This window comes from Prinia subflava, chromosome 6 (assembly GCF_021018805.1).
Source record: "Prinia subflava isolate CZ2003 ecotype Zambia chromosome 6, Cam_Psub_1.2, whole genome shotgun sequence".
In the NCBI taxonomy this organism is placed as follows: domain Eukaryota; kingdom Metazoa; phylum Chordata; class Aves; order Passeriformes; family Cisticolidae; genus Prinia; species Prinia subflava.
The window spans coordinates 6,506,095-6,522,590 of NC_086252.1; the positions used below are offsets into that span (position 1 = coordinate 6,506,095).

Here is a 16,496-nt window from a genome sequence, read left to right on the forward strand (position 1 = left end):
CTACATCCAAACCATTAATGTCACACGTGTCTCAAGTGCAGCAGCCAAGCAGAAGCAAAGTGAACACTCTGCTTCCCCAGGGACCCTTTGAGCTGCTACCTCTGCACCCCAGTTGTGCAGCAGTAAAGTAACAGAGGCACAGAAGCAGGTGTTTACCCTTGGACTGGGCGATGTAGATCAGCCTGCTGAATATCTTGCGCATGCGGGGCTTGAGCGCGAAGTTCTTGGCGCCGCCGGTGACGGAGATGACGAGGTTTGGCGTCTTCAGGTGCCAGTGCTGGGTCATGAGATCGTAGAGGGTCTCTGAGTCCGTGTCACACGACAGGCGGATGTACTTGGGGGAGAGAAAACAGGAGAACAAATACAGCAAGAGGTAAATTGAGACTGCTGGGAACAACCTAGGGACTGCATTTTCTTCTCTGCTGTACAGCCTCACTCCAACAGCCAGGAGACAAAAGGCAAGGTGATGATGAAATCCTTCTTTCTTCCTCTGAAGCACCTTTATCCTTCCCCTAGAGAAGGCAAGAGGAGTGACCTTGAGCTTCACTCTGCAAAGATGAACACACCACCACTATAGCAACTAACTCCAACAGTGCTATTTAAAGTTTAGATTATGAATCAGTGGCAGCATCATTGTTGCAAGTGAACTACTAATAATGACAGCTCTATTTTGATTACACTACTCAAATAAATTCCAGGCTCCATGTGAATGGTGTCCCTGTCACAACAAATATCCACTCCAGTGCTTCAAGTATAATACAAAACAAATGCATCCAGTTTGTAGTAAAGCTTGAACACTCTACAAAGATGCCAAGAAGCACGTAAGAGAGATAAACTGGCTTCAGGTGGACTCACCATGTCTCCATCTATGTAAAAGCTTCTCTGGCCTTGTCTTGCTTTGCTATTCAAAAGCCTCTTAACAGTTTCATCACTTTTGGAAGACATTCATGGCTGCACAAGCCAAATCAGGAGATGAAAAGGAATAGCTTGGACCCGAATCATAGAGGATTTTGTATCAATTGCCCAGAATTTGCAGGAGAGCAAAATGAAAGGATTACTTTGAGGAGGAAATGTCTCCACCTAAGAGAAACTGAACTTAAATAAAAACATTCATGTGTTCCAGGATAGGTTCCCAGAAGGAGTTAAAGCATTTAGGAAATCACAGAGGATGCTGAGCAGGCTCCAGCAGCTACACAGGAGAGCTAAGGGACTCCCACAGCTTCTGGCCTAAGAAGCTTCAGCCACATGAAGTTCTTCTGGAGAGGATCCTCTGGAGGAGAGGGGGGAGCTACCGGTAAAATTACCCGGTCAGCCGTGCCCACAGCAAACCTGTCAGCTCAGACAAAACTGCAGCGGGTGAACGCCTCGGCTCAGCACCTCCCTCCTCCGCAGTGCAATGGTGCCATCTCCTGGTACTGCTGGATGCTGCTCCCAGACCGTGGCCATCACTCAGGGAGTGATTTTTCAGGGAGTGACCATGGCCGTGATTTTGGGCTTTGGGCTCCCAAAACTTTAAATGCAGAGACTGTGATGCTCATGGATGTTATGGGGTCTGAGCAGCACAGCAGAAACGAAGAGCTCAAAGGCTGGGCTTAGAGAGGGTGAGATTTTATAGAATCCCAGAGTGGTTTGGGCTGGAAGGGAGCTTAAACGTCATTTGGTCCCATCTCTGCCATGAGCACCTTCCGCTATCGCAGGCTGCTCCAAGCCTCATTCAGCCTGGTCTGGGACACTTCCCAGGATCCAGGGGCAGCTACAGCTTCTCCAGGCACCCTGTGCCAGGGCCTCTCCACCCTCCCAGGGGAGAATTCCTTCCCAATATCCCATCTAACCCTGCCCTCTGGCAGTGGGAAGCCACTTCCTCTTGTCCTGTCACTCCATCCCGTGGCCCAAGACCCTCTCCAGCTCTCCTGGAGGCCCTTTAGACATTGGAAGATCTCCCTGGAGCCTTCTCCTCTCCAGGTTTAAGCACCCCCAGCTCTCCCAGCCTGTCCTTAAACCTCTTTATAGGTCTCTGTTCACATCTCATTTCTGCTCAGAATTTTTTAGGACTCATCTGTCCTACAAAGCACAATGCAGGGTATAAAACCTCCCATCCCTCACTGATAATTGACAGCAATTCTTAGGTCACTTCTCTGCTGCACATCAACAGAAAATACTTGGCAATCTTCAGGAGCAGCAGGTGCCTTGCTGTGTAGGGAATGAGAACGGGGAATTGAGATGTGATTCCAGCCAACGTTCCAATGGGATGAGGAGCATACTTTGTTCCATACACAGAGACTTATATGCAGTGTTTGAACAAAGTATGCTCTGAAACCTGCACAGTGGCCTTGAGAGTCCACATGAAACAACTGAGGGCACATGAACTGATTTCCAAGGTTGGGAGTGGGGAAGACACAACCTAAGGAAAGGACACTTAGCCTTTGAGAAGTCTGAAATATTACAACAGAGCAAAGCACTTTTTGTTCCAGTACAGTCACACAGCAGCTTACAACACAGTAGTACAAAGCTGAAATGTGCCTACCAAAAATATGTGAACTACATGGATCTGTTTAACCGTGACTTGAAACCTTCGGTCTCATTTCCCACTGAAATGCCTCTTATTTCTGCTACTTTGCATGAACCAAACCAAATTAATTTGCATAGCAGGTTCTGATTTTCCTCATTTATTTTGATTGTCCCAAGCAACCTGCACTGGTGTTAAATATCAGCCATTTAGAGGAGGTAGATGAGCTCAGACACATGTGACTCCTCACAAGCATCAGTAAAAATCACCAGAAACAGCAACAGCAGCTATTTTCTTCTTCCCACACCTCTACTATCCCCACTCCAAGCAAAGATCCAAGGGAAAAACCCAGCAAATGGAATAAAAATTGGAAGTTCCACAGATATCTTACATCCCTCCAGAACCCTCCACCCCTGGGAAATACTCAACTGTTTATAAGCCTGAACAAGCTGTTCCACGTGAGTATAAAATAATTCTTGCTTAGCACCCTCATTCACTCATTCTCCTGCCATGCCTGGAAAGAGAAAATCTCTTTTCACTCCCGTCACCAGCCTAACCAACAAGTAGCACAGAAGGAATTATCCTTTGTTACCTATTGTCAGGGCTTGAGAAAGAAGCTTGTGTCCCTTGTAGCCTATCTCCTGCCATTAGAATAAAATCCATTTCACCTTCCCTGCTTTTGAGGAGCTCCCACTGGTACTCAATAGGGGACTCAAGAATACCCTTAATATTTCCACTTACCTTTCCTTTTTTTCCCAAGTTTTCAAACTGAATGTCCCCAAAGGCGTCAGTAGGAAGCTCCTTTGTGTGCTTCTTGTAGTTCCATTTTTCAGTGGTGTTGACCTGGGTGCCCTCGATGTGCTGATTTTCAGGGTATCCACATTTACAGAAGTTACCCCTGGAAGAAGAGTGAACAGACACGAGAGCCCTGAGGAATCCTGAGCACAGACTGAGCTCTGGCAGCAAGGAAAACAGCAGGTGGAGCTACAGAACCAGTTGTGTGTGGGACTCTACTGGGATTTGCCACCTGACAGAGCAGAGCAGCACCTGATCCTGCTTCCTCTCCCCCATAACTTGCTTCTGCCCAGCACTGGAAAGTGGAACACAGCTCAGGAACCAGGCTGTGCTGAGGGGTTTCTTCCCCTTTCGTGCTCTTAACCACAAAGAACAAGTTCACTGCATCTCCTCTCCCCGGTACAAGAGGAAAAGGCCTCAAGTTGTGCCAGGGGAGGTTCAGATTGGATTTTAGGGGAAAAAAAACTTGATTGGAGGGGCTGTCAGGCATTGGTATAGGCTGCCCAGGGCCATGGTGGAGTCACCATCCCTAGAAGTATTCCAAAATCACATGGATGTGGCATTTGAGGACATGCTTTAGTGGAGGTGCTGGGCTGACTTGATTTTAAAGGTCCTCTCCATAGCCCACATTCCCATTTCCTCAGAGGACATGGAGAAGGGGTAATTAATTGCTTGTCTCCTTTAGAAAGGTGTCTTCTACTCTGCTGTACCTTGCAGAGTTTACCTTAAAAATATCTAGACAAAAATAACCCAACAAGTTCTGCAGTCCTCTCCCGGAGGGCTTGCAGGAAGAGCAGCTGATGAGAACCAGCTCCTCCATCCTTTGTTGGTGCCTTGCCAGACATCCCATTTTTGGTGGCAGAGGAGGACCCTAAGTGAGACTTTCTGAAATGAGACTAATTTTCCTCCCTCTCTCTGAAGCATTTTTCCTCTCAGCTTGAGAGAAGAGTGGTGTCAGAGAGCCCTCAGAGCTCAATATTAGGATTTCTGCAGCTATATTAGTTTGATCACTTTTCTCCTGAGACAAAAAAAACCAAACCCCAAACCCATAAAGCAACATTATGGTCCTTGAACTAGCACTGGTACCTTTGCCTGAAAATGGAGCCAGTTTAATATCCTGTCTTAAGAAAACATCAGCCCGAGCAAAACCTAGTGCCTGCATGAGGTTTGTGCATGAAATTTGTAATTTGGGTTTAAAAGGAAAATTTAAATTATGCAAACCTCTGACACATACCTTGTCATACTACCAGTGCTGCATCCTTCAAAGCACCTATATATTGCCCCAATTATGCTTCAAATAGGGAATTTGATATTAAACCCTGTGATGGAGCTGCTGGAAGATCAGATCCCTAGTTTTGCATCAAGTTATTTGTGGAGTAACTCAAACAAGTGGACCGAGGTGCAATTGCACTGGTAGATCCAGAGTCTGAACAAAAACCCCAGAACTTCACTCATTCCCTGCCTTTGCAGACAGAAATACCCTCATACCAGCCCCCTGTTCTTGCAAAACAAGAGAAAAGTATCTCCTTACATTGACTTGGTGTCTTTTGTAAAAAAGACACATTCTCTCTTCTTAAAGTTTTCTTGGATGAAGTTGGCCAAATCCTGGAAAATAATTTTTAAAAGTTTATTTCTGGTAACTCACAAAACGGAAGAGACTTTAGTAACAGCACAGTCAGAGTGAACACAAAGATACTGCTTAAAACACTATGGCAAACATTCTTCGCGATGGTTAAAAGAAATAATGGTTAAAAAAAGAGAGGACAGTAAGGTTCTTAGGGTAGGGGCTGTTTTAATTCAACGCACAAAGACCCCAGCAGGACTCCAGAACAACTTCAAGTCCTCCTTTATGGGAGCTCAGTGGAACGCAAAGTCTCTCCAGCTTCTTTAACCATTAACTCTCCTATTAACCTTGAAACTCCCCGGAGAAGCTTTCACACTCGGGGAATGCAAATTCATCCCTAATCTCTGCCTCTGCAAGCCAAGAAAGCAAAGAGAAATTCTCACTTGCTGATAAAAGTGTTGGGGGTGTTTTGTTTGCTTTTAATCTTTACATCTTAGATTTGCAAGGCAAGATTTCACTTGGGACATAAAGGGAAGACACGGAGCCATAGTTCAGTTTACCCGTTTGACACAACACTTGTGCTTAAACAGCAGTAGAAGTTATCCCAAGCAGAAAAAAACATTACAAGCATTACAACCAAAACAAGGAAAATGGAAGGGAACGCATTCAACCAGTAAAAGTCACAACCGTGCAAGATCAAAAAAATAAAAGGATGGGGAAGAACTTGCTGAAGTCCTAAGAATCGGCCATTAAGGCCTTCTGCAAACCCACCAGGAGCAGACAATCTGCCACACAATTGCTGGAATCACCGAATCCTTCAGGCATAGAAGGATGTTTAACATAAATATATGTTGGATGCCTTGGCCAACAAGCTTCGAGAAGAGCTTGGAGTCTTTATACATACAAATTAGTCTCTTTCTGCAACGTGGATAAAGGTTTAAAACCAGAAGTGATGAAGAAAGCACAATAAAGAGCTACAGGGTTCAAAAGGAACACAATACACCCTTAAGAATTTCACCGTGCTTGAAGCTCACTGGTTCGGAAAATCTCTCCATAAAGGGGAAAGTGACAAATCCATCAACCTGCTCCTGACCTGCCCAAATTCACCATCACTGTGGCCCCCTCCCAGCATGTACCAGGTACTCACAGCATCGCTGCAGGCCACGTCTATGCTGCGAGACATGCTGGAATAGAGGAGCCTGGAACTCTCAAAGTTGCCATTTCTTCGGTGTCTCATGCTGCCCATGGAAACCTGGAAAAGAGTTGTAGAGGGGAAGATAGAGGAGCACTAGACAACAGCAAGGGCACTTTGCACTCTAGCAAGGCAAGGAAGAGGTTATTTGAATCCAGCATAAAGAATTAAGAAGGGTATTATTCCTAAAATGTAAAACAAAAATTCAGAAAAAAAAAATTGTTATTTTATACCACAAAGAGGCTTTCTTTAATCTTCCCCCCTCCACAAGATCTCCAAGTCAACATCTTTTGAGAAAGGAACATACCTTATACTCCATCCCATTCAATTAATTCCCGTATTTTAACTCTTTTGTCTCCGATGAGCAAGCTCAGGACGTGGCTCATACACATCAAGAGTCCTTAATCCAATGTATCTACAAATTAAAGGGGCTATTAAGAAGAAACATCTCAGGCACAGAGGAAAAACTGCAGTGTTAAAGCCATTGGCCCAGCAGGACCCCAGGAGCAGCACCCACCACTGACCCCACTCCTGGAACAAGGACACGTGCAAACTGAAGAGCAAGTGGATCTAAAGGATATTGGATTCAAAAGTTAGGAAGTGACCTGTAGAAGCAAACACATTTAAAATGCTCTCTAAAGCAGATCCCTGTGTTGAAGTCACTGTCTCTGAAGGTGCATCACTGCACTTGCAGCAAAGCACAGAACAAAATCATATTTATTCTAATTCAAATGTTTCAATTTCTTTCATGCTACTCTGCAAATAATACTGGAAAAGACCTTTTCCTGAAAGAAAAGCTGTCAGCCAGTGAACATGCGGAGCTCAGAGACTACTTATGCTTCCATCACTCTTTTCTCTCCTGCCTTTTCCCTGGCTGTGTGCTCTGGGTTTGCCTCTGGGGTGACTCTGCCACTGTACAGAACACAAAGCTCCCCTCCCAGGCACAGCAACACTGAAGCATCACCCTGTAAATACAGAACTCCTGAGAGCCAAGAACCAGCAAGTGTGAAAATTTCCTTGGGGCACTCAACACAGTAGGAATGGCACAGGCAGTGGGAAGCTGCAACTGTAAACAGAATGATGGAATGTGATGTGAGCAAGCCCCCAAAGCAGTAAGAAAAGGCAAATTTCTGGAAAGACATGTATATTTATGTGTTACAGTTATTTGAAAAATCCTTTGAAAAATATTTTGTGTTGAGGCAGAGCATGATTGACTCAGTATTGTTTACTGTGCACAGCAGAAGCTCTCAGCTACTTCCCCCAAATTCTGCAGCATGCCCAGGGATCTGTGTCAGTCTGTCATTGGTAAGTGATGGAAGAGCACAGGAAAAAGCCCTCTGCCTCCTTCCCAGCTCCTGCATGATACAGGAATGAAAAAAAAAAAAACCACGAAAAAAAAACCCCAAAAAACCAACCAAAACCCCCTCCAAACAGGTTGGACCTGAATGGCTGGAAGGCTGGGCCCAGAGAGGGCAGAACAGAGTTAAATTCAGTCACCAGTGCTGTTCCCCAGGGCCCAGTACTGGGCCCAGTCCTGTTTCAAATTTTGATCTTTACCAACAATCTGGATGAGGGGATTGAGGGCACCCTCAGGAAGCTGCAGACACCAGGCTGGTGGGATGTGGATCTGCTGGAGGGCAGGAAGGCTCTGCAGAGGGATCTGCACAGCCTGGATCAGTAGGCCGAGGATCAGCAAGGCCAAGGGCCAGGTCCTGTCCTTGGAACACTGCAGGCTCAGGGAAGACCAGCTGGAAAGCTGGAAAAGGCCCTGGCAGTGTTGGTGATAGCCCAGGAGGGCAAAAGGCCAATGGCCCTCGAGCCCCTCCAGGGCTGTGTCCAGCTCTGGGCCCTTTGTCCAGAGGGACACTGAGGGGCTGGAGCGTGTCCAGGGCAGGGAACAGAGCTGGGGAAGGGGCTGGAGCTCCAGGAGAGGCTGAGGGAGCTGGAAAGAGGCTCAGCCTGGAGAAAAGGAGGCTCAGGGGGGACCCTGTGGCTCTGCACAAGTCCCTGACAAGAGGGGACAGCCAGGGGGGTTGGGCTCTGCTCCCAGGAACAGGGACAGGAGGAGAGGGAACGGCCTCAGGCTGGGCCACGGGAGGCTCAGGCTGGGCCAGGGGAAAAAGTTCATCACTGAAAGGGTTGTCAGGCATTAGAATGAAGGGGCTGCCCGGGGCAGTGGTGGAGCCACCTTCCACAGAGCCCCACTACAGCTATTTGGGATTCTCAGCCCACAGGAACAACTACAGCCCCCCTTCCTCTGAACCCCTTTGTCGTGTGATCTCTTCATAAGTGATCCAAAAGCAACCCAAGAGGAAACCCTGACTGACAGAGAATAAGAGACCCAAACCTGGTCAGCGACAGTAATTGATAATGTGGGTACGTTTATTCCAAAATGCTATCTCTGATGGGGCAGGCTTGTCAAATAGGATACTAAGGAAAAGAGGGAAGATGTACACAAAATACAGAGAGGCTCAGAGCTGGCACACATCAGAGACATAAAAAATACACCTTGCCAGTCAGAGGCAGCAAGAAACCCCATGAAACTGCAACTTGGCAGCTGATAAGGATGGAAGTCTGAGGCTTAAGGACACAGGAAACTCTGCACTGGGAGACGTATTCTCTAATTTCCTAATAATCCAGAAAGCAATTCTGAATACTTCAATTGATTAATGTTCAGCGTAAAGATGGTTTTAAAGCTCTAGTTCAAGATAAAAGCCCCACAGAGGGAAATTATATTTACATCTGGATCTACACAAGTTATTTATTGACAGTTTTACTTTCATTGTTGATTTGCCTAATAAAGTTTAACACCAGAAAAGTGACTATGGACATAACTGCACAGAGAGGAGATTAAAAGGAAACAAGGACATTAAATTATTAATTCCAAACACTAAAGGATTTCAAGTTTGCCTTGCTGCTTTCGTAAATAATTGATAAGAATGAACATGCAGCAAACAAACTGAAAAAAGTTAGCGAGAGTGCAAAGAAGCCCCCCGAAAACCTGGTATTTAATTTTAAATTCTGAAAAGCCTCATTGATAGCACAGTGTTTAGCTGATACCAGGGAGCGACACGCGTTAACTCCGTAAGTGTTGAAGAAAACACAGCAATTATACATATTTTAAAAGATGAGACACAGCTGTAGTCCATGGAACAGGCAAGCTATTATTTTTCTATCACATTTCCAACCAATTAAATATATAAAAAAGCCAACACGTTGAAGCATAATTTTCTTAAAACAACACATATTGAGGATAATAACCATTGGATAAACTCCAAAATAATCCTCTAAAGTGTAAGACTATAACTTCCATGGCAATTCAAGGTGCATATCCAAGGAAATCTTCAGTCTGAGGTAACTTTAAAACAAGAAAAATAAAATCTAGTTCTATAGAAGCAAATTAAGAGGCTTTTAGAAACTTGCTTGCAACTGAAAAAACAAGACCAGCTCCATTCCCAGGAAGCTTCCAGATAAATGTAACCACTATTTATTTGCATTAACAATTCCTGACATTGGCTTTACATGAAACCTCATCAACAGCAGAGGATGTCGCAGAAGTTCAGCTTCACCTGCTCCCACAATTTCAGGAAATTCAAAGTATATTCTCTTAAAGATAGAAAAATCAACATTGAATCAGCAGCACAGACTCACCAAAGTCTCCAGAATATGCCCCAGGACTCCTTCTGCAATCATGACTCCAAGAGCAAGGCTTTGAAATACTCGAGCTGGCAAAGCCCCACCTTTATCTGTGTCATGCCTTCCTTTTAAAGGAGGGAGGGATCACGGCCAGGAGTGAGGAATAGCAAGAGTTATTCACCAGTTCTTAATGCAGGCTTCATTGCAGCAGGGTGCAGGGAACAGCAGCTGCAGGTTATTTCTGAGAGAGATGTTGTCCCGCCTGCCGCCCATGGACTGCAGCAACAGATAACACCGCAGCTCGTTTGTGGCACCAACAGCACCAGTAAAAAGCCAGAACTAAAAGAATGCTTGTGGGAATAAATAATTAAATTTTAATGTAGCAGAAGATAATCAAGCAGCTGTAAAATCAACACCTATTAATCTAATTTACTACAAGGTTGTTGAAGCACTGTTGAGTGCAATACAGGATTTTAGAAGTGTTTTTACTCAACAAAAATCAGATACAGTTCCTTATTTTTTTTGTTTGACACTTAGCATGGAGTATTCTGGTTTGGTCCTGCCTTTGACTTAAAGCCTTTCACTTGGTAAAAGCAGTTTCTACTGCTGTGATATTCAGTGACTCCTTGGAGAGAGGAATTGTTCCCAGGCCACCTTCCTTGCAGAAAGCAAGAACTTTCTACTGCCTTTTGATCACTCAGTTTGGACCAATATTAGGCCAGGTTGGATGGGGCTTGGAGCAACCTGGGATAGTGGAAGGGTCACTGCCCATGGAAGGGGGTGGAAAATTTGAGCTTTGGGGTTCCTTCAAACCTAAATCAATCCAGGGTTTTAAGTCTCAGAGTCTGTGATGGAAGGTAGGTTTATTTGTCTTAAATCTCATGTTACCTTGGCATATACACATCTGCATTTTCATGAATTATCACTTAGGGGTTTCACCCCATAGGGCAACACCTAACAGCTCCCTAAACAGTGTGTGTTGACCCCAAAGATAGAACATATCCAGTGATCCATTGCTCCTAAGGAACATAAAGAAAACAGGTATCAAGGACTTGCAGCTACACCTGAGGAGGAGCCAAATAGCTCCCGTGCCTTTTCTGTCACCCATTTCCCAAAAGCAGAGTTTTCATGGACAGCAGCACTAGCACTAGCATGTAGCAACATTTCTGAAGTACTGAACCTTTACTGTGGTTTATACCTGCAGATATTCCCTTAATCACTGCCCTGTGAAACTTGTCTGGCTGGTAACTCTCGAGAAAAATAACTACTCAGTACATAAATGGAGAGCTCAATAATTCATTTTGAAAAGTCAGTCCAGTGTTGAGGAAGAAACCCATCTGCTTGGTCCTCTTAGGTAGAGCAAACCTGGAAAAGAGACAGATTTTGGGGGCCACTTTACGATTCCCAAGTAAGAAATTTGTTATCCCAAACATAAGTCCAAAATGCTCTCTGAAAGTTTTTAGGGTAAAGATAATCAGTATTTTCCAAAGACAAGAGCACCTCCATGGGCAGTAATTCACAATTCCAGCACTCCTGCATTCTTGGTCTGAGAATACACATACAGGTATTCCAAATCTACAGGAATATGTTAATATTTACTGTATTCCAACAAAATCAGGGCCAACTCCAGCAGAGATTTCAGTGAGAACTTGCCAAACTGCACAGCATGTCCTGTCTCTCCAATTCACAGAAGTTATGTAACTCTGGGTTTGGACTAGACAGTTACCTGTGAACAACCAAAAGGTGTTGTTATGGATCCTGGCCAAAGAGCTCCGTGTCTTTCTGGTGAACAAAATAAAAGCTGTAATCCTCAGGATTGGAATCCTTATTACCCATGCAGGAATCAAAATGCAGCAAGCACTTGGATTACTAGAAATGGAAATTCACATAGATAGAAAATGTTTTCCATTGTATTGACAGCAGTGAAAAGACACTGTAAAGAAAAAATATTCTTCTGCATCTGAAAAAGCCTTATGTTTGTTAATAAAAGATGTATAAAACCAGAGACCAGATTTGGGGAAATGGTGCCTGAAGAGCTACAGGGATTTGAGCCCTGCAGCCCCCACTGTGCAGAAAAAAAGGTACGATGAGATTTAATTCAGTGGCTGGCAGTAAATCACTTTCTATCCCAGAACCTGTGAAAGCTTGGGAGGGGCTTTTTATGGAATTCACAATGCACCTGTGCAATCAAGTAATATCATGGAATCCCACAATGGTTTGAGTTTAAAGGGACCTAAAAGCCCATCCCGTTCAACTTCCTGCCATAGCAGGGACACCTTCCACTGTCCCAGGCTGCTCCAAGCCCCATTGTCCAGCCTGGTCTTGGACACTGCCAGGGATCCAGGGGCAGCCACAGGCTCTCTTCAACCTGTGCCAGGGCCTCACCACCTTCACAGGGAAGAATTTCTTGTTATCATCTCATCTAAATCTCTCTTCTCTCAGTTTAAAGCCACTTCCCCCTTGCCCTATCACTATCTCCCTGTGTAATATATATTAACTCTGCTGTAGAGTTTATTTTGGGGATGGGGGATGGGGGGCATGTCTTTTTAAAATTAAGTTCGTTTTAGTTCACCATGCCAAGCAACATTTTTAATGCCAAGAAGACAGTCATAGGCTGACAGCACTGAGATCACCACCACTGGCCATGAAATCTCTTTTTAGGAGCAAGGTTATTTTGGCTAAGCTTTAAGCACACATGGTAACAACCTGGTCTAGTGGAAGGTGACCCTGCCCATGGCAGAAGGTGGAACAAGATGAGCTTTAAGGTCCCTTCCAACCCAAACCATTCTGGGATTCTGTAATTATTATCCCAGTGTTGCAAGGCAGTGTCTTACTGGAGATTTGTATGTGGGGTTTCAAAGTTTAGGCTCCACAGAATCCAACAGTTAAAAGTATGATGGATCAAATAGGCAAAAAAACGAATACTTACTCTGTTGAGTGCTAATCATGACCATTCCCTCATCTTAGCTCTCCCCATGGATTGCCAGAGAGAACAAAATGTCAAACACTGTCGTAGAACAGCCAGGGTGCTTACTAATTACAGCAGCTCAAACAAAGCGTTACATGGAGATTCACAAAGAACGTTTTTATCCCCAAAATCCCTCTGGATTTCTCTTGCTTTGGCTGCAAGCTGTTAACACTGCTCCTGCTTCTGAGCAGGAAACTGGCACTGATGCAGCTGCACACAGAATTTCATTTGCTGTGCATGACCTCCCTTTTGCACCCCTTTATTGCCTGTACAAAAATCCACTTCTCCCCTTTTTATCCAAGCTGCAGAAGCCCACCTTGAACAGGGATAACAGCTTGTGTGTGGCTCCTCACCCTTTTTATGTTGGGATTTTGGATTCATAACCTAAGCAGGAACTATAAGACGACATTTGAGCATTTTTCATCCTCAGAAGCACCTTGAACATAACAAGCATGAGCACCACAAACCTGGGGAGAAATACAGAGAATTAGCTGCCATAATAATGCAGGCAATTTGTTTTCTTAGTTTTGGGTTATATGAAGGCTCAGCAAAACGAGGAGCCACAGAAGGTCTGTGCAAGAAGGGTCAGTGAAACTACTCAAACTAGACCTGAGTCCTACCCGAAGCATAGGGGGGATAAGTCCTCCTACATACAAATTTGGCAACGAAAGCACAGACAGCACAACTGCTTTGGGGTTTGGGTCTTTAAAAATCTTGGAAAAGCCTAAAGAGCACTTTTCTGTGGTGACAACTGCTCAACTTCTGTGTGCAGGCAGCACTTTCTGGTTCCTCCTTTCTTCTGCATTCAGGAAGGCACTGCTGGAGACAAACCAAGTTTCATAGAAGATCCCGGCTCCAGTGACTCTTACTCATTTTGAATGGCAAATATTGTAGAGTGGCATATTTCCATCTGGCTGCTCAAGTCACAGGGATTTTTAATGTAATATTAATTACTGTGAGCAGTTTTTAGCCATTTACCTAAGGATGTAAAAGAACATCATCAAGCCTACAGTGACACATTGAAGGACACACCAAAGAGAAAAGAACACAAGCTGGTGTAAAATGGCAAGATTTTGGCAATGAGTGATGTTGGAACTGTTCAAAAAGGGATTTTTAATGGAATTTAAATCTATTAGAAGCATTTCGGACTAGTCTGAGTGTCAAACTAGTCCCGCTGAAAGACAACAGTCTCCTGGAAAATTTGAGTGTGACCCTGCAGAGATAAAGACCTAATGCTGTGGGGCCTTGAAGATGGGGATACAACAAAACAGAGAGCTGTGGTCCTGCCCTCCCTCATCACCCATCCTGCTGTCCACAAGCATTTAGAACCCTTTTTCACAATTTACATTCCTAAATGCATACCACTTGTGTTTCATTTCAGTGTGAGACTGCTCTGCATTTGAAGAACAATGAAATAATTCGATGTGCGTGTGAGCCCAGAAAGCTCTGAAAGTGCATTTTGGTGTGAAATATTAATAGGTAGAAACAGAACACTGGCAGATTCTTTCTGTAAAAGCCCTAAAAATAAAATAATAATAATAAAAAAAAATCCACCAGAAAGAATTATGTAATTTTCAGCTTATCTGTGTTGAGTGACTAGAAATTGTGCACCTCAGGCTTTTATGCACTTTGTTTGATGGAAATGTTCTGAGAAAGTGTTCATCAAGCTTTAAAAATTGAGGAGAGGTGAGGAGAGGAGATGAATGCTTGAGATCAGCTAAAAAAACACCCAAAACCCAAACGAAAAGCAGTAAGAAGGCTCTAATCAATACAACAGTCAACTGGAGACTCACTTCCACCAGTTTCAAGGCAGTAGGCTCACAGCTACAGCTCCATAGATTTCTTAGAATTTAGCTAGGATCAAAATAAAAACGTGCATTAATCCAGAATATTCCAATTAACAAAAACTTTCAAACCTAAAATAACTTCAAATTTAAAGTAATAAATAAATGAAATTCTTTTCACTTTTGCATCAAAACTTCATGAAAACCACCTTAATGAAAAGGAAGGACACATTTCAATAACCAAGTATATTTGAAGATAGCTAGAATATTTAAGGAAAATACCAAGTTCATTAATTTTTCAAGGCTCATGGTAATATTGTTGCAAGATTCAGAGTATTATCCTTAGTAGTAGCTGCTGTCACTCACTGTTGTAAAGTTCAGAATTCAGCCAAAATATGTAATCTTTCTGTTTTAAGAGTTGATGCATAATTTCCTGTGCCTATTTTGCATGCAGTGAGATCATATACAGAAATCAAAGCCATTCAGCACAAAGACAAGTGGTAACACCAAAGAAAAAGCTCTCAAATGTTCATTTAATCCAAAGAAACTCCTCCAGTGAAGAAGTGCATCTGTTTCCACAGAGCCATATGACTAAAATACACTGTCAAATTCATCTAATATTCAGTGAAAATTAACATATGCTTGGGACTATTTCAGTCTCCATTCTCTGGGAGCTGGGTGTAGCATGCAAACCTTGCACATCTTTTCCAATCTCACACCACTGGGTGGATAATGGTGTGTGTCAGCAGCAGGCAGAATATCCCATGCCCAAAAGCTACACTTACTCAGATATTCAAAGATATCTTGGGTAAAATGCCTTTAATCCATGGAAATCAGAGTTTTCAGAGTAAGTGGGAAGGTACCTCTAGAGGTCCCAATAAGTTAGAACTGAACTACACATGACTCAAGAGTTCAAAGAACATAAATCCCACAGTCTCTTCAGAGTCTTTTCACTTGAACATCCTCAGGTGGATTTTTTTTTTCCCACTATAAGAAAATCCCAGGATGGTTTGGGTTGGAAGCAACCTTAAAGTCGATCTCGTTCCAAGCCCCTACCACGAGCAGGGACACTTTCCACTATCCCAGGTTGCTCTCCTACTTATTCCTTTGTTCAGCTTGTGTCCAGTGCCCCATTTCTGCACACCTCAGACACGCCTGGATCCATTTTCTCTCCACATTCCCACATCAGGAAGTTGCAGATACAATGAAGATCCCACAGCAGGTTTCCATCTCAAGCTCTCCTTGGGCATTGGGGGTTGGAATTAGATGATATTTAAGGTACTTTCCTGGAAGATTCCAGGACATTTTGTTCACCTAGGACAGGATTTACCTGGGAGGAGACCAAAATCATGCAGTCAGGCATTAACAAACCTCTAGCTAAACTATGGAAAAACCCATCAGATTTTAGGAATATGCTGCCTGTTCCCAATCCCTGAGCAGGTCAAGCAGGTAACTTGTACAGGTCCTGTTGGTTTTTGTTTTCCTACTGCCACAGAAGAAACAGGGACACAAACAACGAATCACCAATCCCATGGAGATAATATTAAGACAATGCCAGGAGAAATATTCAGCTGGAAAGTATAGTTGGAAATCAAGTAAGCTGTGACGTTCATCCCAGATCACTCTGAACAAGTTGCTTTCTAAAAACAACAAGGGAATGGGAGGCCAAGGACACTTCTGAGTTTTGAAATTAAAAAGCTGGATTCAGTTGAGCATGCTGAAATAGGAAACAATGAAAAACTAAATGTCAGAGAATTCAGAGATGAAAACAACACAAGAATCCTTGCCAAAATCACAGGCAAAAAGTAAAACAGCCACATTCCAGGTTTGAGGTAGGAAAACCCAGCTGAATTATCCATTTTGAGTGGTCTTCACATAGAAGACCCCACTCCTTGAAAGCTCTAAAATGCTTTGCATTACTTCATTTTTTCTTCTCAGCACAGCTGCTGCTGGAAAATCAGTTTGAGAAAAGTAGGAGGATGGGAAGAAACTTCTTCCAAGAAATTTAGCTCAGGTCACAGTCAGCAAGAAAACTGTCTAGCCTCTGCCCC

General features: G+C 43.7%; 1 protein-coding gene across 1 annotated transcript in view; it reads right to left on the minus strand.

Annotated features, from left to right (window-relative positions):
• Positions 1 to 12,174, minus strand: part of TRPM8 (transient receptor potential cation channel subfamily M member 8) — a 42,164-nt gene extending 29,990 nt beyond the window's left edge. Inside the window, exons 1-7 of the mRNA XM_063400008.1 lie at positions 11,420 to 12,174; positions 9,709 to 11,058; positions 6,365 to 6,472; positions 6,013 to 6,117; positions 4,833 to 4,906; positions 3,248 to 3,404; positions 157 to 334 (exon numbers count right to left, since the gene is read on the minus strand). Of these exons, the coding sequence (XP_063256078.1) occupies positions 157 to 334; positions 3,248 to 3,404; positions 4,833 to 4,906; positions 6,013 to 6,117; positions 6,365 to 6,376 (526 nt within the window). The 5' untranslated portion in view covers positions 6,377 to 6,472; positions 9,709 to 11,058; positions 11,420 to 12,174. The remainder of the gene's footprint in view (positions 1 to 156; positions 335 to 3,247; positions 3,405 to 4,832; positions 4,907 to 6,012; positions 6,118 to 6,364; positions 6,473 to 9,708; positions 11,059 to 11,419) is intronic.
• Positions 12,175 to 16,496: the final 4,322 nt, after the last annotated feature.